The following is a 21,491-nucleotide window of genomic DNA, read 5'->3' as shown; positions in this document are numbered from 1 at the left end:
GGAACATGTCATTGTGGAAGGTGGAGCAGAGTAAATTAAAGCTTTTAAATAAAATAAAATAATCTTATACTGGATCTGAAATATTCTGGTGAGAAATAATGGAGCAAATATGAAAATCCAAAAATACACAGATTTACGAGCCATTGAGGCAAAAGGCCACCAGGTGACAGCATGTCCCAAAAAGATACTAAACACAGTGATGATGTAATTTGCTTTCACAACAGAGATCACACCAGGAAACAAACACACACTTAAATTCACTAGATACTGATTTTTTATTTTATTTTTATTTCAGTTCATCGATTGTTCTCGAGAAAAAGAGGAAAAATTTAAAAAAAGTTATATAAAGTGAAAATAACTTCCTTGATCAGCCCCCTGATGTAAAAGGTTCCTCTCTTAGCAGTAACACATCCCTCCACCAGGGGGCGATCTGTCCAGTAGTTTTTGAGTAATCCTAATTAACAAACTCAAGTGAAACTCAAACCTCTTTGAATTTGTATTTCTGGAGGTGAGGTGAAGAATGTAAGAATTTATTGGACTGACCCTCCTCCATCTCATATTACCTGATTTATTATATATGATCATAATGACTTGATATGGGAATTTGAGCAGGAAAACTTAAATGTTTCAGTATTTCACTATCAAGGTGACAGGTCAGGAAGAACTGAAACACTGGAAATTGGTTGTTAAAGGAACAATAAAAAACCTTTTCAAACACACAAATGTCCTCTGTGGACAACAACCTATAAATAAATGAATCTAGCATTTGTGCGTCAGTGTCGGACGAAACTTTGAAAAGTGTGTCATCCTTCAGCTGACAGGTGTGTGAGTCCCTGAGTCACCTGTTTGGTGAATTCTGGTAGAAGAACCTGACAAACAGGTTCTCTCACTTCTCTCTGTTTGGTTTTAATGACCACAGGGGAATTAAAATGTTCACTGTAAACAAGAAGCCTGAGAGAAACACAGCTAACAACAGAAGTTCATTTATTGAGAAAATAGAGTCACGAATATATCAAAAGTTGCACAGTGCTGAAACAAATCCATTCCCAAACCTGTAAAACACACTTTAAAGTTTCCCTGTGCACAGAGGATGTGACGAGTAACATTCAGATTTAAAGAAATCTCCACGTCCACATTTCCTTCATTTTGTCCCTTTGTCTTCATGTTTCATCGCTTGCACGTCCACAAATGTTTCTGGATTAAACTCCAAGCTTCCGTTTCCTCTCAAAGACACAGAGTCGTCAACCAGACGTCAAATATACGTCTTTGATGGCGCGTAGGACACAATTGAATCCACTTTGCTGTTTCCACCAGGCTTGTTTAGGAGGTACCTCACAGACAGGGAGTTGTCCTCCTTGGGGGGGCAGGTGGCACACAGCAGGCCCCCTCCCAGCAGCATCAGGGCCCCGGCGCCCCACCCGATGTAAAGAGAGGCCCCGAGCTCTCGCTTCTGGGCGTCCACCAGCAAGGGGCTGTAGAAGTCCCTGATGATCTCACTGGCGGTCCAGGACACGGGGATGATGCACAGGAGTCCACTGATGATCAGCATCACTCCGGCAGCCACCGACGCCCTCGCCTTCGCCCTCTGATCCGGAATGAAGTTGGTGCACTTTCCTCCAGCGAAGGCGATGAGGATCCCAATGACGCCAACGATGATGGAGACCAACATCAGGGCCCGGGCCGCCTGGAGGTCTACGCTCAGAGCCAACATGGAGTCGTAGATCTTGCACTGCATCTGGCCTGTGCTCTGGACCACGCAGGTCATCCAGAGGCCCTCCCAGAAGATCTGCGAGGTCACGATGTTGCTGCCGATGAAAGCAGAGACCCGCCACATGGGCGCGGCGCAGGCGATGATCACCCCGATCCAGCCCAGGAGGCCCAGAGCGCAGCCCGCCATCTGCATCCCCATGGAAGTCATGGTCTTCTCTCTCTTGGAGTTTCGGAGAAAATCTCCAGCGTCGATCGGGAGCCCGTGTGCATCCGAAGCAGAATGATACTGAAGAAAGGAAGGCGTGAAAGCCAGAGCTATAAAGGACCGATCACAGGCCCTGCCAAAGAATACCAGCCATGCAGGATTCTTTGTGCACGGGGACAATGAAGGTTGGGGTTTCAGTTCTTCCTCTTGATGGATGTGAGGCTTGTGTTACACAAGGATTTGTCGGTTCTCTCCAAAGGGGAAGGACGCATGAGTGACGTTGGACGGACAGAACCCGGAGTATCGATGTTTGTACAAAAGACAAAGACACAAATCTGCAAACTGAGACTAAACTGTTCAGGACACATTGATTTGTCTCTGCACACGTTCACCTGCACAACGTTGAGAGTGATGAACTAGAAATGAATCCCCCCCCCCCCCCCCCCACCAGGTTGTGAAGAATTAGATGTGACAGCCAAAGCATCTGATTGCCCCCTGGTGGCTGGCTGCAGTATAGGTCATGACCCCCACCTCCTTTGAGACATGGACCAAGCTAAAAAGTCCAAGTAAAACATGTAATACATGTTTAGATGTCTGAAGGAGTCCTCAGTCATGAAGTCATAAATGAATCCGGGGGTGAAGGAGATTCTCTCACATTCCTCAGTCACTACAGAGGAATGTGAAACCAGGTCTCGAGCAGAAACAGGGTGTGAGCTGCCTCACGTCACTTGTGTAAACATCTCATTTTTAATCTATTTGATTATGAATTACTTTCGAGTTAATTCCAAATACATTTCACTGTGTTTTTAAACACTCACAGAAAACCCAGGGCTGGGATGTGGTGTGGGTCAGGGTCGGGGACAGATTCTGAATTTTGGTCATTTTCAAAGATTTCCAAAGATAAATCATGAATCTTGATGAAACGATCTGGAACATTAAGAGCAGTGATATCTATGAATGTGTGTAACTTGATGCCCCTTGATAAAGATATCAGGGAATTTAGGGCCTTGTAATTTAACCAGTGATTATGATTCTTACAGAACTTATTTGCTGTTGTAGATGTGTTGATCAAAAACACAATTATAGGATCATTTCTACCAGGGACTGAGTTTCTATGGGACAAGTATCCAGTCTGAGATCTTTATAATCATTGGTCCGCTCTCAAAATGCCCTCTTGTCTTTTCCTTGTTAAGGTATCCATTTCAGATTGTTTAAATTCTAAAACCAACCCACTCTCGCTCGTCCTGTGACACAGCTTTGATTGGCACCTTGCACTGTAAAACCGGTGGAGCCGGTTTAACGCAAAATGGAGGCTTTGTTATTGCAAGTGCAGAGTTGTTATTATCAGTCAGAAACCGGTTCATCACTGTTTTCTTCACCCTGTCTTTTGCCCCATGGCCTGTAAAAGATCAGCCCTTCAATCACTTCCTGATTACAAATATTAAACATGCAGAAGTTTGAATTTCCTGTTTTAAAGTTGTCTTTACCTCAAACTTAAAAAGAACAATTATTAAATTAAATAAATATCGACAAGTAGACTAGAATCAGTTCTGTAAAAGTTTTATTAAAAATCAGGGATTTCAATGAACAAAGTATTTTTCATGATGCACAAAGATGATTGTAGAATATTTCACACAATAAAATACACAATACATTATCGGCACTGTACAGAGGTTCCTTTCATCGCAGCTCTTTCAAACCGTCTTCGGTTCGATTCGCCAAACATTCAGAGGAAAACAAAGTTCGATACAAGCTGAACACAGAAAAGCTCAGTCGTCAAACTGGTGGAGGGTTTTCTTGCCAGTTCTGGAGTTTTCAGGTCTTTGGTTCAAGAAACCATCTCTCTCTCTCTCCTTCACCAAAGAAAGCTGAATTTCCTAGACAATCAGTTCTCAGAGACACAACTCGTGGGGCTTTCAGTGACTCGCAACAACGCAGGGTTACTCAAGAAAAGTCAAATAGTTTGAAGTCCTTGTCGGAGCGAGCCGGCTCTCAGACGTAGGCTCGGCTGGTGGCTGCTGACCTGGCGCCGGAGTACTTGACCGGGTACTCGGGGCTCTCTTTAGCCGGGCAGGAGCTGCAGAGGAGGGCACCGCCGAGGAGGAGGAGCGCGGCCGTGCCCCAGCCGATGTAGAGAGCAGCCCCCAGCTCTCTCCTCTGCGCGTTGGTCATGAGGGGGTTGTAGAAATCCATGATGATGGTGTTGGCCGACCAGCAGACTGGGATGAGGACGAGAACTCCGGCAATGATGAAGATAATCCCGGCAGCGATGGCCACCTTGGCTTTGGAGTTTGGGTCGTCAATGAAGTTGGTGCACTTGCCCCCAGCGATGCCCAGGAGAACCCCCAAGGCGGCGACGATGATGGCGATGACGATGAGGGACCTGGCGGCCTGGAGGTCCTGAGGCAGAGCCAGGAGGGAATCGTAGATCTTGCACTGCATCTGCCCGGTGCTCTGCGTGACACAGTTCATCCACAAGCCTTCCCAGATGACCTGCGCCGTCACGATGTTGGCGCCGATGAAGGCCGTGACCTTCCACATGGGCAGGGCGCACACGATGATGGTCCCCAGGAAGCCGATGATGGCCAGGACAAAGCCCAGCATCTGTCGTCCCATGGACACCATGATGAGATCTTTCTTTTCTGTTGGAGGCGGGTGCAGTGTCTCTGAAGCTCGGCTCGGGCTGGGCAGCTGAATGAAGACTGTGGCTCTTGTTCTTGTCTTTTAAGGACGTCGTCCATGGAGGCGGAGTCCCAGTGTCCTTCCCTCTGACCTGAAACCTGTGTGTGGAGCGACCTACCAGTCCGACCAGATTCTTCACACCATCCGTATGTGGAGCCGGAGCAGTTTCGATGAGATGAGCGTCGATGGCTCTGTGTGAACGAGGCCGTTGGAGCCGCCCAGCATTCCTCATTCAAATGATGCAGGAGCCAGTGACCAAACTCATTATTTCAAATCTCATGATACATTTCCACGACATCATCCCTACAGGAGGGGATTTGTGTGTTTGATTTCCAGGTTGAATGAAAGTATCACACTGATCCATGTGGCAGTTGATTAGATCACAACAAAAAGCTCTTTTAAAGATGTTAGTAAGATCCTCTGCGTTTGCATTTCAACACTTTAGATTCAAGTAAAGAGATTAAATTATAGTTCTGTTCTCACCATTAGATGGGATCTGACTCGGCCTTTTCACAATGTTGAATAAAAGTTTTCTTTTCTTTTCTTGCTTCATTCTGATAGAAACAAACCACTTCCTGCAGTGACACGTGCATCTGATGTTTGAGTTAAACTTCCTCTTCGGACAGACGGGTTTGTGACGAGGGTTTGTTTGTCTGAACGAGTTTCTGTTCACACGTTTCTTTTCTGATCTTTTACCATTTAAGATTTATCTCTAGACAAGACCTGCTTATATATTATATTGGGTCAAGTTTTGTACTTTGTGTATTTGACTGATCTTGTTTGTATTGTGTGCCTGATACCAAGTTCCCAGTTTATGATCAAGCACATTGATCCTAATGAGTGTTGATCGGTCGTGAATGTCGTGACTCCATAAAAACAGATACCTGAATATTCTCAAAACGTTTTATTGAATCATTTTAATCAAACAAACACATCACAAATCACAAGTCATCACTATACGTACAAAATATTCTCAGTATGACGAGTAAATAAATATATTAACTGCTAAACGGCTCCTCCAGCCTCAGTGCAAACACAAGCTTGTTGATGCAACATTTCTCTCAGAGCACAAGGAATCCAGAAAAACAGAAAAACATTTCATCAAAGATTCACAATAAACAAACGTTGATGGATTGAGTGAATTTATTCCAACAGGTTATTGGAAAACCCTACTGATCTCTAAATACAAAGTCTGTTTTGGTGCTGTCGTGGTTTCTCTGAAGTCTTTCAGCTTCTATTGGTAGTTTCTAGGAGCGTATGTGGGGGGGGCAGCGTAGGGTTTGGTGGGTACATACGACCCCGTCCCTGTGTAGGGTCGGCTGGACGGGGGCGCGTACACGGGTGCGTACATGGCTGGGTTCGGCCCTGGGCCTGTGTATGGGTACCCTGGTGCTGGTGGGTAGCCTTGGTATCCATACATGGGCTGCTGAGGAGGACACGAGGTGGTCAGGATGATCCCCCCGATCAGGAGGAGGGCCGCCGAGCCCCAGCCGATGTAGATGGACGCTCCGATTTCCCTCTTCTGCGTCTCGAGGGTCAAGATGTTCTGAAAGTCTGTGATGGTGATGGTGGCAGACCAGCAGATGGGGATGAGGATCAGGACGGCGGCCAGGATGATGAGGAAGCCGTTGATGATCACCACGTTGGTGATCATCAAAGTCAAAGTCAAATAGTTTGAAGTCCTTGTCGGAGCGAGCCGGCTCTCAGACGTAGGCTCGGCTGGTGGCTGCTGACCTGGCGCCGGAGTACTTGACCGGGTACTCGGGGCTCTCTTTAGCTGGGCAGGAGCTGCAGAGGAGGGCACCGCCGAGGAGGAGGAGCGCGGCCGTGCCCCAGCCGATGTAGAGCGCAGCCCCCAGCTCTCTCCTCTGCGCGTTGGTCATGAGGGGGTTGTAGAAATCCCTGATGATGGTGTTGGCCGACCAGCAGACTGGGATGAGGACGAGAACTCCGGCAATGATGAAGATAATCCCGGCAGCGATGGCCACCTTGGCTTTGGAGTTTGGGTCCTCGATGAAGTTGGTGCACTTGCCCCCGGCGATGCCCAGGAGAACCCCCAAGGCGGCGACGATGATGGCGATGACGATGAGGGACCTGGCGGCCTGGAGGTCCTGAGGCAGAGCCAGGAGGGAATCGTAGATCTTGCACTGCATCTGCCCGGTGCTCTGCGTGACACAGTTCATCCACAAGCCTTCCCAGATGACCTGCGCCGTCACGATGTTGGCGCCGATGAAGGCCGTGACCTTCCACATGGGCAGGGCGCACACGATGATGGTTCCCAGGAAGCCGATGACGGCCAGGACAAAGCCCAGCATCTGTCGTCCCATGGACACCATGATGAGATCTTTCTTTTCTGTTGGAGGCGGGTGCAGTGTCTCTGAAGCTCGGCTCGGGCTGGGCAGCTGAATGAAGACTGTGGCTCTTGTTCTTGGCTTTTAAGGACGTCGTCCATGGAGGCGGAGTCCCAGTGTCCTTCCCTCTGACCTGAAACCTGTGTGTGGAGCGACCTACCAGTCCGACCAGATTCTTCACATCATCCGTATGTGGAGCCGGAGCAGTTTCGATGAGATGAGCGTCGATGGCTCTGTGTGAACGAGGCCGTTGGAGCCGCCCAGCATTCCTCATTCAAATGATGCAGGAGCCAGTGGCCAAACTTCGATTGGGCCAACGACTGGAAGATCCGGTCCGGTGACTGGTTTCACGTCAGAGAACAGCTCCTCCACCACGAAGGGAGTTTCACCGGATGTCCGACGTTAACGGAAAGCACCGTGTTTTCTCTCTCTAATCAATGTAATGGAAAATTCAACTGATCAATGTCTTTCTACTGTTATGACTGTTTTCTGTGCAATAAGCTGATACAACATCGATGTCTTTTTGGTTTTGTTTTGTTTCCCTGTTTATCACATGTGTGTAACCCTCTACAGAGCTGATAATCCGTCCTGCCCGTCCTGGGAGAGGGATCCCTCACATGTGGCTCTCTCTGAGGTTTCTACGTATTTTTACCTGTTAAAGGGTTTTTTCGTAGTTTTTCCTTACTCTTGTTGAGGGTTAAGGACAGAGGGTGTCACACCCTGTTATAGGCCATGAGAAGAATTGTAACTTGTGAATATGGGCTATTCAGGTAAAATTTGATTGATTGATTGATATTCCTATATATTTATATATATATATATTTCTGCTGTTTTATAATATATATACAGTTCATATTTTGTTGTATTAACCACTCCAGCACAAAATCACTTTAAATACTGGACACTGACACAATCACATCATTGCATTCCATACCTGTATCTGTATATATGCTCTCCGTATGTGATATATGTGATTTATGTGTATATGTCAGTGATGTGTTAAGTGTACAAGCTACTGGATGATCTGAATTTCCCTCGGGATTAATAAAGTATCCATCTATCTATCTATCTATCTATCTAATTAAACCTCCAAGACAACTCTGGTCTGAGAAACTCATTATTTCAAATCTCATGATACATTTCCACGACATCATCCCTACAGGAGGGGATTTGTGTGTTTGATTTCCAGGTTGATTGAAGGTATCACACTGATCCATGTGGCAGTTGATTAGATCACAACAAAAACCTATTTTAAAGATGTTAGTAAGATCATCTGCGTTTGCATTTCAACACTTTATATTTAAGTAAAGAGATTAAATAATAGTTATGTTAGAGCTCTCACCATTAGATGGGATCTGACTCAGCCTTTTCACTATGTTGAATAAAACACACAACTGATCAGAGGATTTATTCATTATTCATTCAGTCATGTGTTATTTAAATCAAAATCAGCAGGTTTGGTTCTGACCCTTTTCGCCTCGTCTCACACTTAATGATAATAATGAATTGTGTCTGATATTAAAACACAGATTATCGTAATGACAGGAAAAATGACTGTTTAGTCTGTTTATTCTTTTGTAACCGTGTTTCTTATTATTCTTATAACCTTCTTTTGAAAAGTGTTGTATGAACAACAATATGAATGTTATTTTGGTCACAGACAAACTCACCGGAACCAACTCATTGTTCTGAGAGTTTGTTCCAGTGACTCTGCTGCAGAGGAATGTGTTGGTTGCACTGGTTTGTTTTTGCTTTCACCGTCTGTTCAGTTCACCCTGAAACCACTCGACTGAATCTACATCCAGAGACTGTGATGCTCTTCATCGTCTGGTTCTTTTCTTCTAATGTTTTATCATTTCCATAATTCTGTGATGTGGCCTTTTCTTTTCTTTTCTTGCTTCATTCTGATAGAAACAAACCACTTCCTGCAGTGACACGTGCATCTGATGTTTGAGTTAAACTTCCTCCTCGGACAGACGGGTTTGTCAGGAGGGTTTGTTTTTCTGAACGAGTTTCTGTTCACATGTTTCTTTTCTGATCTTTTACCATTTAAGGTTTGTCACTAGACAAGACCTGCTTATATATTATATTGGGTGAAGTTTTGTACTTTGTGTATTTGATTGATCTTGTATGTATTGTGTGCCTGATACCAAGTTCCCAGTTTATGATCAAGCACATTGTGTTGATCGGTCTTGAATGTCGTGACTCCATAAATCAGATACCTGAATATTCTCAAAACGTTTTATTGAAATCATTTTCATCAAACAAACACATCACAAATCACAAGTCATCACTATACGTACAAAATATTCTCTGTATGACGAGTAAATAAATATATTAACTGCTAAACAGCTCCTCCAGCCTCAGTGCAAACACAAGCTTGTTGATGCAACATTTCTCTCAGAGCACAAGGAATCCAGAAAAACAGAAAAACATTTCATCAAAGATTCACAATAAACAAACGTTGATGGAGTGAATTTATTCCAACAGGTTATTGGAAAACCCTACTGATCTCTAAATACAAAGTCTGTTTGTGCTGCTGTCGTGGTTTCTTTGAAGTCTTCTATTGGTAGTTTCTAGGAGCGTATGTGGGGGGGGCAGCGTAGGGTTTGGTGGGTGCATACGACCCCGTCCCTGTGTAGGGTCGGCTGGACGGGGGCGCGTACACGGGTGCGTACATGGCTGGGTTCGGCCCTGGGCCTGTGTACGGGTACCCTGGTGCAGGTGGGTAGCCTTGGTATCCATACATGGGCTGCTGAGGAGGACACGAGGTGGTCAGGATGATCCCCCCGATCAGGAGGAGGGCCGCCGAGCCCCAGCCGATGTAGATGGACGCTCCGATTTCCCTCTTCTGCGTCTCGAGGGTCAAGACGTTCTGAAAGTCTGTGATGGTGATGGTGGCAGACCAGCAGACGGGGATGAGGATCAGGACGGCGGCCAGGATGATGAGGCAGCCGCTGATGATCACCACGTTGGCCTGGGAGGCCTCTTTCTTCAGGCAGCCGGTGCACCGGGCTCCGATGAAGCTGATGAAGAAGCCGATGAAGCCGCAGATGAGGGAGATGATGACCAGAGCTCGGGCGGCTTGCAGATCCGGGGACAGCTTCATCACCGACTCGTTCAGCTTGCACTGCATCTGGCCCGTGCTCTGCATCACGCAGTTCATCCACAGGCCGTCCCACACGATCTGGCCCGTCACGATGTTGGCTCCGACGTAAGTGGTCACCCTCCACATGGGGATGCCCAGGCTCACCGCCACCCCGACCATGCCAATGAAGCTGATGATCTGACCTGCCACTTCCTTGCCAATCTTCCCCATGGTGAAGAGGCTTTGTGCGCGGCCGGAGAGCGAAGCGTTTCCGAGCAGACGTGTGTTCGTCTCTGTCGGAGTGAAGCAGCTCTCCTTCCTCAGTGTCGGAGAATGAGCTGCAGGAGGAGGCGCCGGCCGGTCGTCAGGTGAGTTCTTCTGGACAAACAAGATTCCTGCTCCTGGAGCTAGAGGAGTGGCACGCGTTCTGAAACACTGCTTTACTTCTGTCCTCGGATAACAAAGTTTTTATGTGCATCTGGAGGAAGGACGGGGGGGCGGAGTTACAACAACTCTTCAAGTGACCTTGTTTTCACCAACAGGCTCTTTACTGTGCTAATTTGAAATGAGAGCACTGTCGGGACGTCTGAACCCTCAAACAGCACGAAGACAGATAATGAGATGATTTCATTATGAAGCTGCTATTGACATTTACCTTTTTAGAAACGTTTCCAGCTGATATTTATCATTCAATTGTGTTATTTTAGTGTTTTAGTTATTTCATTTGCTGCCGTTATGTTAGTTGTGATCTTGATTATGAATTAATCACAGCCAGGAGCGTTTCAAGGGACTTTGGGGCCCAGCCTGGCAAAAAGGATCCTGGGGCCGGACATTAAATTAAACACACAATGCTGAACCACATCATTCCAATCAATTCATCTTTTATGGTCAAAATTATACACAAAGGGCAGATTTTACCTACATATAATTATAATTTAAGTATAGTAGTTTAACTGCACCACATTTCCACTCTAATGGAGAAATCTAAATATGTCTGATTTCATCCAGATCCATGAATTATTCTCTGGAAGATCAAAGTGGTTAAAAACAAACAAACAAACAAAGGGTGAGCTAATGGTGACTCATCAACAACAAGTCACACCCACAACAAGCAGAGGGACATGATCTCTCTTGTCCTGTTTGTGCTGTTTGTTTGAATCCCTGATGCTGAGTGTGTGTTTGTTTCTGTGTCGGGTTGTAAAAGGAGTAAACACAAGATGTGACTTTCATTTAGGAAGATTTAAGACAGACGATCATTTCCAGAGTAAGGAAGAGAGAATGTGTGTTTCAGTGTCAGAGAAACAAAGACACACAGGAAGCCGCTCACTTTGCATCTATAATCAATCCCATGATGGAAACCTGTGTAGTGTAAAGAACCTGTCGACACCTCAGTCACATGATACTGAGCCCGGTCACTCTCGTCTCCACCGGGGGGGGGGGGGGGGGGGAACCCTTGTTTACAGGAAGCTGGTGAGAGGGCGGAGACGAAAACCCACAACACAACATTTTAAAGATCGACGCTACAGATAAAAAAAATGTAAAATGTCAGCAAATTATTATTTTTAAAATTAACTTATCTCCTCTCGGTGTATATTCTCCTGCTTTACACAAACACCAGGTGAATTTCATGGAGGAGAAAATTATAAAGATTTGTTTTTGCAATTTAACTTGTGGACAATTCAAGGCTCAGTTTGTTTCTCAAGGAAAACCCCTTGAGATGCATCACCATCAAGATCTATGGATTCTTCTTTAGAACAACGTCCTCTCTTGCCATGTTAAAGAAATAGAAAACAATCCATTCAGAATATATTTTATTTACATTGCTAGAAAAGTACAACATTCACAATCAAACACAGAGATATCAAGAGGTTCAAAGACCTGAATGTGGAATTTCAAGGAAAAGGACACTGATAAAAATGTTTTACATATTAAACTAAACACCAGAGAAGAGAGAGAGCAACGACTGACACCTCCTTGTTTTATTAAAGCAGATATTTCCAAAGCAAATCTGCTGTAAGTAGATGTTATATTTGTAATCCTCGTTGTTAAACTTAGACATTTAAAATAAAATATAATCATAAATCAAGTTTTGGTGTTTAAGTCCAACGCAGGAAAAAAACAGTGGAAACAGTGATGTTGTTTCATCGAGCTGTGATTTCATATATATTCAATATGTGTGTTTTTGAATCCTAAAGCAAACTCTCATTTCCTTTCCTGTTCCCGTGACCTTGAGAGTCCGTGTGGGAAGGTCAAACCATCCTACACGTATTCCCTGGACGTGGAGGTCGACCTCACGGGGGTGAATTTGGGGGCGTAGTGGGGCTGTTCGTGTTTGGGAGGGCAGTTCCAGCACAGCAGTGCCCCCCCCAGCAGCAGGAGAGCTGCAGCCGCCCACCCGATGTACAGCGCCGCCCCTAACTCGTACCTCTGGGCTTCGAGCATCATCGGGTTGTAGAAGTTTGTGATGATGGTGTTGGCCGACCAGGACACGGGGATGAGGCAGAGCAGCCCTGAGACGATGAACAGAACTCCAGCCAGGATGCTAGCCTTCGCCTTGGACCGCTCGTCCTCAATGCAGTTGGTGCACTTCCCACCGGCGATGGCCACCACCACTCCGAAGATCCCCGTCAGGATGGAGATGATGGTCATGGCGCGGGCGGCCTGCAGGTCCTGGGGCAGAGCCAGCATGGAGTCGTACACCTTGCACTGCATCTGGCCCGTGCTCTGCACCACGCAGTTCATCCACATGCCCTGCCAGATGGTCTGAGCCGTGATGATGTTGGCGCCGATGAAGGCGGTGACCTTCCACATGGGCAGGGCGCACACCACCACCACCATGAACCAGCCGATCACGGACATGGATATGCCGATCATCTGAATCCCCTGGGAAACCATTTTCCTCCTCGCAGCTTTAAATCCAAAGAGAAAGATGAGTGGGACGGAGCCGGCTCGTATTTATAAAGAGGAGAAGGAGCAGGGACATGAGGGTATCTGACACCACGGTCCTCAGCTCCTATTGGCTGGAGGGAGTTTACACACAAACACAGAGCCAGTGACCTTTACTTGTGCTGACCTGCATGAAACCAACTGCTTCAAGGTCACATGCAGGGAAACAGCTTTAGACTTTAATTAATCTTTCCTCCTCTGATTCCTTCACTGATGAGACGGACGAGCAACTCACAAACTTTAACAACTTTATTCATAAACTCTGAACAATATGTGTTCAATATACAAACTGTTCAATATACAAACTGGATCAAACCACTGCATTGTGAATTCAAATTAAATGAAGGGTTGATTACAGTTGAATCATAATTAGAAAGAAGATTAACTTGAAATGATGACATTTCAGTTGTTTACCTGAGAATGAGGAACCTCAAGATGCTTTATCTTTCTTTACAGCAAGGGGGCAGTGTTGAACAGGTAGTTACTGAGACACTAAATTACTCAAAGAACATAAACAAGTTTTTAAAAGTTTTAAAAGTTCCGGTGTTGGAGTTAATATGAACTATTTTCATTTGTATAATGCAACTTCTTAGTTTTGAACATGTTAGGAAAATATGACTTCTTGTAAAAGATCAACATAATCTCATTATCTCACAAGAATTATAAACCCTACATATTTTATAGTGTATTTTTTGTATTAATGTTTTTATTTGTATTTTGTTGTTCTCTTCTGTGATTATGTAATTTTATAAGCCTTTATCAAAATTAAGTCTCCCGTCATTTTTTTCCCGAGTTTTTAAATGTAATATATGGAATATTTATCACAAGAAAAGTTGATATGAGGAATTTATATTTCTATAAAACATGTATCATAGCTTTTAAATATCTATAAACTCAAAATATTTTCTAAAATCTATAATCTGTTTGAATAACAAGTTAATAACAACAACACCAAAAGCACGGTAATGTAATAAAAAAAACTTTATTTACAGTTTCAGACCATTAACATGAAATGATGTAAAAGGACAAATGTTGACAACAAAGAAGAATCAAGTAACAAAAGCACAGGAACACAACGTGTGTGTTGCTCCATCTCTTTTCCACTCGGCCCACAGTGGCGGTTGGGGGTGTGGTGCTCACGTCTTGATCTTGGCACCGATGAAACAGACGACAGTGGCTGAACTGGGAGCTCTGGGAAATCAATGTGAAATTCCAATGGTACATGATGTAGGGGATGTGACCACAAAGTCTTTTCATCAGTCTCTCCCCCCGCGGCTCCTCGCTCCTCACACGTAGTCCCTGGGTGCAGATGAACGTGGGGCATTGTACTTGGCGGAGAAGTTATCCTTGGGAGGGCAGTTGGCGCAGAGGAATGCACCCCCGATGATGAGGAGGGCCGCGCCCCCCCAGCCGATGAAGAGCGCCGCTCCCAGCTCCCTCTTCTGGGAGCCCATCATCAGTGGGTTGTAGAAGTCCTGGATGACGGTGTTTGCTGTCCAGGACACGGGGATGAGGAGCATGACGCCGGTGATGATGAAGATCACACCTGAGGCCACGCAGACTTTGGCCTTGGTGGCTTCGTCCTCCACACAGTTGGTGCACTTGCCCCCAGCGATGGACAGGAGGATGCCCAGGACGCCCAGAATGATAGCGACGATGATGAGGGCGCGGGCGGCCTGCAGGTCCTGGGAGAGAGCCAGCATGGAGTCGTACACCTTGCACTGCATCTGGCCCGTGCTCTGCACCACGCAGGTCATCCAGATGCCCTCCCAGGTGGTCTGAGCCGTGACGATGTTCTGACCGATGAAGGCCGTCACCTTCCACTGGGGCAGGGCACAGGCCACGATGGCCCCGATCCAGCCAATGATGCACAGGGCGATGCCCAGGATCTGCAAACCGGCTGCAACCATGTCTCCTCAGAAAGATTCTTGCACAGACGTCCGAAAAAGAAAAAAGGTCCAACAGTGGAGTCTCTGGAAGTCAGTTAAGTTTCACTGGAAAGATGCTCAAGAGTAAATGTTTGGAAAAGGTTGGAGTGGGTCTTATATACACTTCAACCCGGGAGGGGCTTGACACACACACACACATACACACAACTGCACACTAAGCTGTGACGTGACAACCCCCCCCTCCCTCCCAGCCCGGGACGTGTGTCATCATGCCAGTTCTTGTGATCGTTGCAGGTGAATCAGTGACGATGGCGGTGACTAACAGAGCTCAGACGACTTTCCAAACCAGCGTCAGCCGCACCCGAAAACCTTTCTGTCCATTATGTCGTCATGTATGTTCGTGTTGCTTTTTTTTTTTAATGACTGCATTTTATCGGTTCTGTGGTTAAAGTGACTGGAAACAGCTGGATGTCTGTCACACGTCTGCGTTTGAGGAACTGTGAAGAACAACTTTGGTCCGCGGGTACTTATTTAGCATTTTTAAGTTCCTGCAAAAAATGTTTCCTGATTGAAGAGGTTTAGAGTTTCGGTCAATTATCGTGATCTGAACAAAAAGGCCATTTGTAACAGACGAGGAAGTGTCGGGTTTTGATTTGTAGGAGACAACAAAGTTCTTGTTGCGAGTTTTTTGCTTCTCGATGTCGCGTGTTAACATTTGACCTTTGGTGTGTGAGTGAGTTTCAGGTTGAGGGGAGAACACACAAGCTTGTGTTTGCAGATGCACAATCGTCCTCAATGGAAATTGTACAAGTGACAACAAGTGTTCAAGAGAATAAACTCTACATAGATCATATCCACAAGTGCATAACATTACCATTTTCTTACTACACTTTTAATTTGTGTTAGTTTTAATCCTGAGACCACAGAATATAACAAGAGTCACTGTTTTGTGTAACTCAATCCAAACAGCACATTGTTAATGATAAATAAGTGACTGATAAATTATAAAACTGCTGTTAGAGTAAATACTCAGCTTCTGCACCCTCGGGTATTTGCACCAATACAAGCTCATATCACATACTGCACAGATTTAAACAGAAGTGAAGCAGAGAAGCACAAATAAAATGACTTCCCCTGGAAAATCTTACAAAACTAAAGCTATAAAACAATGGTGTGAAAATCATAAAACACCTATTTATCTATCAATATCAATCACAAAGATTGATATTTTAACCTTTGACGCGCTCTCATGAAGAGTTAATATGAAGAATAAAACCCGGCTGACCTTTCAGAGTTGTCGGTCCTTGACGGCTGACGGGTTGCAGCCTTCTTCTCACCGAGGTTTATCTGTGGAGGAGAACGTGCAGCCCACGTCCCACCTGGATCCTCAGCAGTGGTCCACAGCAGCGAGGAGGCATCAGGAGGGAGATGTTGGGGAGCTGGTAAACACCGTGCCAAGTGATCCAGTTGACAAACTGATGCAAAAGAGAGAGGGGATAGTGAGAAGGGGCAACGAGAGGTAGAGAGAGAATCAGATTGTTTCAAGAAATGAATGGGGGCAGTGTTTGAGAGCCAAAACTACCGTTAGGACTATAATGCCTCTATTTTATCCAAGGTAAGATCATTAAAGAGACTTTGGCCCGGCCATGGAGATTGGGTTCCACACACAAGGAGGCTCAGAGGAATTTCCACAATTAAGACTCTGAGGAGAGATGGTTTCAGGGTGAGATTAGTGTGATGTGTGCGTCCTGATCGGCCTCGGACAAGAACATGCCTCATTTCACATACAAGACGACTTATCCCACACGGAATAATCTCACACGTGCATATTCTGCATCTGATTCAAATCAAGTCGTGCATTTTGTTCTGAAAGTAACGCTGCTCATTCGGGCAACGTATTTGCAAATGTGCCGCCCTGTGACACAAAGACTCGTGCAGCCGTGAGAAAGTGCCAGAGGGAGCAGAAGGGACAAGTGTCAGCAGGTTGTCTGAGGCAAGCCCAGACTTCCCAGTAACGGCCGACTCCTGCTTTCAAACCACTTGTCAGACCCGTCAGTTAAAGAGGCTGGGCCACGGTGCAACCTCAGGTTCAACACACAACCCCGATGCAGTCAGTCGCTTTGTCCACCACAGCCAGTCTGTGGAGTTTAAATTTGACTAGAATTCCCCAGAATTTAAAGTTAATCAACAGATATAGATCAAATGTGTGTGTGTGTGTGTGTGTGTGTGTGTGTGTGTGTGTGTGTGTGTGTGTACACGTAGCTGTCAGTTTATTAGTCACACCCGGTTACACCTGTCTGACATGTTAGTTTGTTTATCTGGGCTGAAAGGTGTTTCTATTATTTTGTCATCCCGATTTGAGGTTTAATAAAATAACATCTTCATGAAGGAGGATCTATTCCAGGACAGTTCGCTGGAGTAGCTGATAAACAGTTTAACAACAAACAACCAGACTGTTCGAGTCACAGCCAGTATGCAGAGATGGTTCCCCAGTTCTCCCACTGTCCAGAAATGAAGCCCAAACCTCCCACATGTGTGTTTGTCCCGTAGTAATGTAATGAACACTGTGTCCCTTCTGCTAACATGGAGGAGGAGCCAGCCACCACCTTGGCTTCACTTTTGGGGAGCAGCCATGTGTCCCTCGTTAAAGACAGAATCGTTCAGGGTGGGAAACCATTAATTAACCGTTTATAAATTTGCAGCTCTAAAATTAGCGATGTTAGCGAAGGTAGAATCGATAATGACCCAATGATGCCTTGCAGAGAAAAGTCAGGCAGCTATAGAATATGATTAGAAATGTATTGTGTGAATTTTATCAGATTAAAAAGACAATCTTGGCTCAAATGACAAGAAGCTTAGTTCAGAATAATAAAAACCAGGAAGTGTGATGTTTTATAACTGAATAAGAAAAATCAGTTTTGAGCTTTGAGATTTGTTCTTAGTTACATTGTTTGTGTTTTTCAGGAGATCAAAATAGTTTATTGTATCAGAAGTGTGTGTGTGCGTGTGTGTGTGTGTGTGTGTGTGTGTGTGATGTCATTACTACGAGCCCTGAGGCTGTTTTCCAGTACAGTCCCAGTTTCAGTGGATGATTTCGGGACAGCCAGTATCTCTGTGGGATCATCGGTGACTCATGCATGTTCGGGCCTGACACGTGGTCACATGACCCAAACAGGAAGCTCCTCAAGACTCAAGATGACGTAAAGTGTAAATAACACGTCAAACTAATTATTCTCATTTTAGTTATTCTCTCTTTCCAGGACACGAAGGTTCAGATATGTTTTCTCTTTGTAGACTTGATTGTTTTTGTTTTGCTTATGGAGAAAGTTTCAAATGCAAATCTCATTGAGTTCATTTCTGCTTTAGCTGCCACGAGTGTCGGTTTACACTCAGTGAGCCGCTCAGGTCGTGAAGGACTGAGGGTTTGTTATTATATGTAAAGTATATGTTTGGGATGTGCCCTTTCATTGTCTTCCCACGAAAAACAGAAGCAACCAAAGCTTCCTTATTTTGATTTATTTGAATGTTTGACTTCCCTAAAGCGTGATTTTTTTGTCTGGTGTTATCTCTTTGAACATGAACACACATCGGTGGTGAACCCTCACATCTAAAGAAACACACGTTTTTGAATTATGAGGACAAATGTGATATTTTTGTATCGTGAAGAACTCACAAACCACACTAGACAGCAGCACCTGTAGGAACCGGTCCGACTCGCTGCCGCTCAGGTGAATGTTCAGCAAGGTGCTCTGCAAGTAGCAGCATGTGTTTCTCCAGGGGAATGCAGCCGTCGGGTTAGTGCACCTGTCGAGGACGTGGTGCACTCCCTGAATAATGGTCCTGTCTGGTTTGGAAAACAACACAACACAACACAACGGCCCTGATGTTTTACTGCACAAATCGAGTAAAAACAACACAAACTGGATGTGCATGTGCAGCCGTGACTCACGGTAAATATAGAGTGAGGTTCTGTGGACTGAAACTACAACAGGTGCTTTAGTTAAATCTAAAAATATGAATCACACGAGAGGAATAACATATTTGCATCATAAAGATTCGCAAGAAAGTTTCATAAAGGAAAAGTTCATGTAAAAATACGACCGGTTGTTCCTGAACCGTCCAGATGCAAACAGGTTTTTAATATGAGCTTTTTAAACTCTATACAGTTTGTGTATCTTGTATTTTTAAAATAAATAAAAAATCTAAGGGAGTTATCATCTTTCCTTGTTTTCAAATAACCCTTTAAACATCTTTTTAATTGAAGTATAATTAGTTTTTTTTGTATTACTAGTTTTTGAGTGGTAATTAGCTTCACTGGACTTCTTTTTAACTTATTTTAAAATGATATGGACTGAAATAACTTTCATGACAGATTTGTTTGTTTTGAGGACACAACTTGTATTGATGACTGAAATTTAACTGAGCTCTTTCTTTTTACAGTGCAGCCTCCACAAACATTTTACTGTATTAAAAACCTTGGAAGACAAAGAGCTGAGTAACTTCTTGAGTAACATATCCCTTGTTCTGCTTATCACATATTTATGATATTTATTCTGCGTCAAATTGAAATCTTTCACAACGATTTGTGAGTTTACCTTTATTGTGCAATAATGGTTTTTGTGTCAGTTGCTTTATTGAGCAATTCACATGCTTTTGAAGCGTTCTCATGTGTTTTGGACACTTTGTGGAGAAAGCTGTTATCAGGGCGTTGAGAAAAACACATGGTAAGTTTACCGCTACTGAAAAACCTGAGTTGGTAAAGGCCCAAAAAAGTGTGAGCGTCTCCCAGATGCATTAACCAATCACACGCAGGGATTCAGGCTGTTTCATCGGAGCTTATCTGTCGATCCACTGAGGTTCCATGAGACATACAAATACTTTTCCTTGGAATTAGAAACTCCCCTGTCACCTCCAGGACGCAAAGATGAACTCCCCCCGGCCGCCCGGAGGGAAGTGAAGCCGAGGATGGAACCAGCGTTTGACTGGAAGGACGTCCTCAGTGGACACTTCAGGGAGAGCGGAGGACTGGACCATGATAAGACTCACAATCTGCATTTAGAGGACAATATGTGAGAGTAAAACTAAATCTGATTATAAAAGAAAAAAGCAAACAGAGGATAAATCAAGTAATAAATAACAAACTGAGGTTAAGTGTTTATTACAAGACGAGTTAAAGACAATGTTGGTTTCTCAGCCAACCGGAGTTTTGTGTGTAAACAGTAACACATTTTTATAAACACTGATATGAGAAATACACACTAACGCGCCCCCCCCTCTCATGTTCTCATGCAGGGCGTTTTCTCCGAGACAAATATAATCAACACAACAAGGACATAATGAGATACTGGCTCCCCCTGCCTGTAACAACACATGTTTACAGTTTAATGCACACAAAGGTACAATTGTAATCTTTAAAATAAACACAGTTCTCCAAAGTGGTAACTGGATTTGTTTGTTTGAGCAGAAAAGCATAGTACTGCATCACTACATGTTTCATGTATCTGTACTTCACCAGCAAATATTAGTACTTTTCGAATACTACATTTTTACAGTGACATTAATTAAGTTGTGTTTTCATGAGCTTCATTCTTCTGTGTTAATGTTGAATTACACAGAATCGAAGCGGACACAGATAATGATGTAGTAGGACGTTTTTAAGGAATAGGCGAGAATCTGCAACTACTTTTAATACTTTAAGCATATACTAAATCAAGTACTTATTGCTATTGATACTTTTACTCAAGCAGAAAAGTAAATGTGGTACTTTTACTGCACTTTTACCAGGTACAACATTTTAATATTTCCTCCACCACTCTCACAATTATATCAAATATATTAGATATTAGATATTTATAATTTTCCTTGGTCCTTTGCAGCCATGAGTCGGTTCAGTAGTGACCACGGCTGTCAATCATGAAGCCTCAGCCCTCATGTGACAGAAATGATCTTTGAGAACAAATCGTTCACATAAATATAATAAATGTGGAGAACTTGAGTTTGAATGAGCAACATTTTCTCAACTGAAGGAGAAAAAAACGGATGAAACGGAGCAGTCGATGTTTTTGGATTTCATTCCTCTGACTAACCAGTTTCTGTCAGGTGTGTGTCTGTGTTGGTGTGGGAGGATGGGAGTGTGTGAGTGTGTGTGTGTGTGTGTGTGTGTGTGTGTGTGTGTGTGTGGGTTTCGTGGAGGAGGTAAACCACAAGATAGCAGCAGTGATCATTCTGACCGCTGACCCCAGGTGACCCCTGTTCATTGGAGGAAAGCCTGTAATGACAGAGAGCTCACCTGGCGTCGCACAAAGGAGCTATTCTGGATTCTAGAAGTTGTTCTAGATACTTGAGGAGATATTGTTTTCTATTCATCAGGAGCTCAGCGAGATAAACATGGATTCAGATAAAGATTCAAATTCAACTTGGGTTGTTTTTCTCACATTTCTGGGACTTTTGTCGATATATTTTCACCCTTGATCTTTTATGTGTTGGATGTTTTGTGTGTTTGTTAGTTTGACTGAGTTTACACAAAAACAATAGATGAACACAAATCTTTCTCAGGGAACAATAATGAATCGATCTGATTGAAAAACTTCCTCTGACAGAAGTTTGAGCTCTTATCATTA

General features: G+C 44.3%; 3 protein-coding genes across 4 annotated transcripts; all 3 read right to left on the bottom strand.

The window, feature by feature from the left end:
- Nucleotides 1-383: 383 nt before the first annotated feature.
- Nucleotides 384-6,991, bottom strand: LOC133951695 (claudin-4-like). Of its 2 annotated transcripts, none has more exons than XM_062385799.1 (2): nt 4,058-4,613; nt 384-1,921 (listed from the first exon to the last, which is right to left on the bottom strand). In XM_062385799.1, exons 1-2 carry the CDS (start codon nt 4,538-4,540, stop codon nt 1,253-1,255), a joined length of 1,152 nt encoding a protein of 383 aa, XP_062241783.1. In that variant the 5' UTR covers nt 4,541-4,613; the 3' UTR covers nt 384-1,252. The 2 variants fall into 2 exon arrangements, with proteins under 2 accessions (XP_062241783.1, XP_062241784.1); XM_062385800.1 differs by lacking the exon at nt 384-1,921 and adding an exon at nt 6,307-6,991 and having other exon boundaries at nt 3,460-4,315.
- A 2,184-nt stretch (nt 6,992-9,175) lies between these two features.
- On the bottom strand, nt 9,176-10,445 carry cldnf (claudin f). The gene has a single exon (XM_062385798.1). The coding sequence runs from the start codon at nt 10,265-10,267 to the stop codon at nt 9,512-9,514; it is 756 nt and encodes a 251-aa protein (XP_062241782.1). The 5' UTR covers nt 10,268-10,445; the 3' UTR covers nt 9,176-9,511.
- Nucleotides 10,446-11,859: 1,414 nt separating this feature from the next.
- LOC133951411 (claudin-18-like) lies at nt 11,860-15,008 on the bottom strand. The gene is made up of 2 exons (XM_062385334.1): nt 14,271-15,008; nt 11,860-12,984 (listed from the first exon to the last, which is right to left on the bottom strand). The coding sequence occupies exons 1-2, from the start codon at nt 14,890-14,892 to the stop codon at nt 12,296-12,298; spliced, it is 1,311 nt and encodes a 436-aa protein (XP_062241318.1). The 5' UTR covers nt 14,893-15,008; the 3' UTR covers nt 11,860-12,295.
- Nucleotides 15,009-21,491: the final 6,483 nt, after the last annotated feature.

This window comes from Platichthys flesus, chromosome 4 (genome assembly GCF_949316205.1).
Source record: "Platichthys flesus chromosome 4, fPlaFle2.1, whole genome shotgun sequence".
NCBI lineage: Eukaryota > Metazoa > Chordata > Actinopteri > Pleuronectiformes > Pleuronectidae > Platichthys > Platichthys flesus.
The sequence above is the reverse complement of the archived record's forward strand: the minus strand, read 5'-3'. Positions and strand labels throughout refer to the sequence as shown.

Bases quoted from the DNA above. Each gene is read 5' to 3' on its own strand.
- LOC133951695 (XM_062385799.1), bottom strand. From the start codon at position 4,540: ATGGTGTCCATGGGACGACAGATGCTGGGCTTTGTCCTGGCCATCATC. The intron at 1,922-4,057 runs GCTGCTCTCTAC...AAGAGAGAGAAG, and splicing joins CGCAGAGGAGAGAGCTGGGG to ACCATGACTTCCATGGGGAT.
- cldnf (XM_062385798.1), bottom strand. From the start codon at position 10,267: ATGGGGAAGATTGGCAAGGAAGTGGCAGGTCAGATCATCAGCTTCATT.
- LOC133951411 (XM_062385334.1), bottom strand. From the start codon at position 14,892: ATGGTTGCAGCCGGTTTGCAGATCCTGGGCATCGCCCTGTGCATCATT. The intron at 12,985-14,270 runs GAGGAGCGAGGA...TATAAATACGAG, and splicing joins TGCACCCAGGGACTACGTGT to CCGGCTCCGTCCCACTCATC.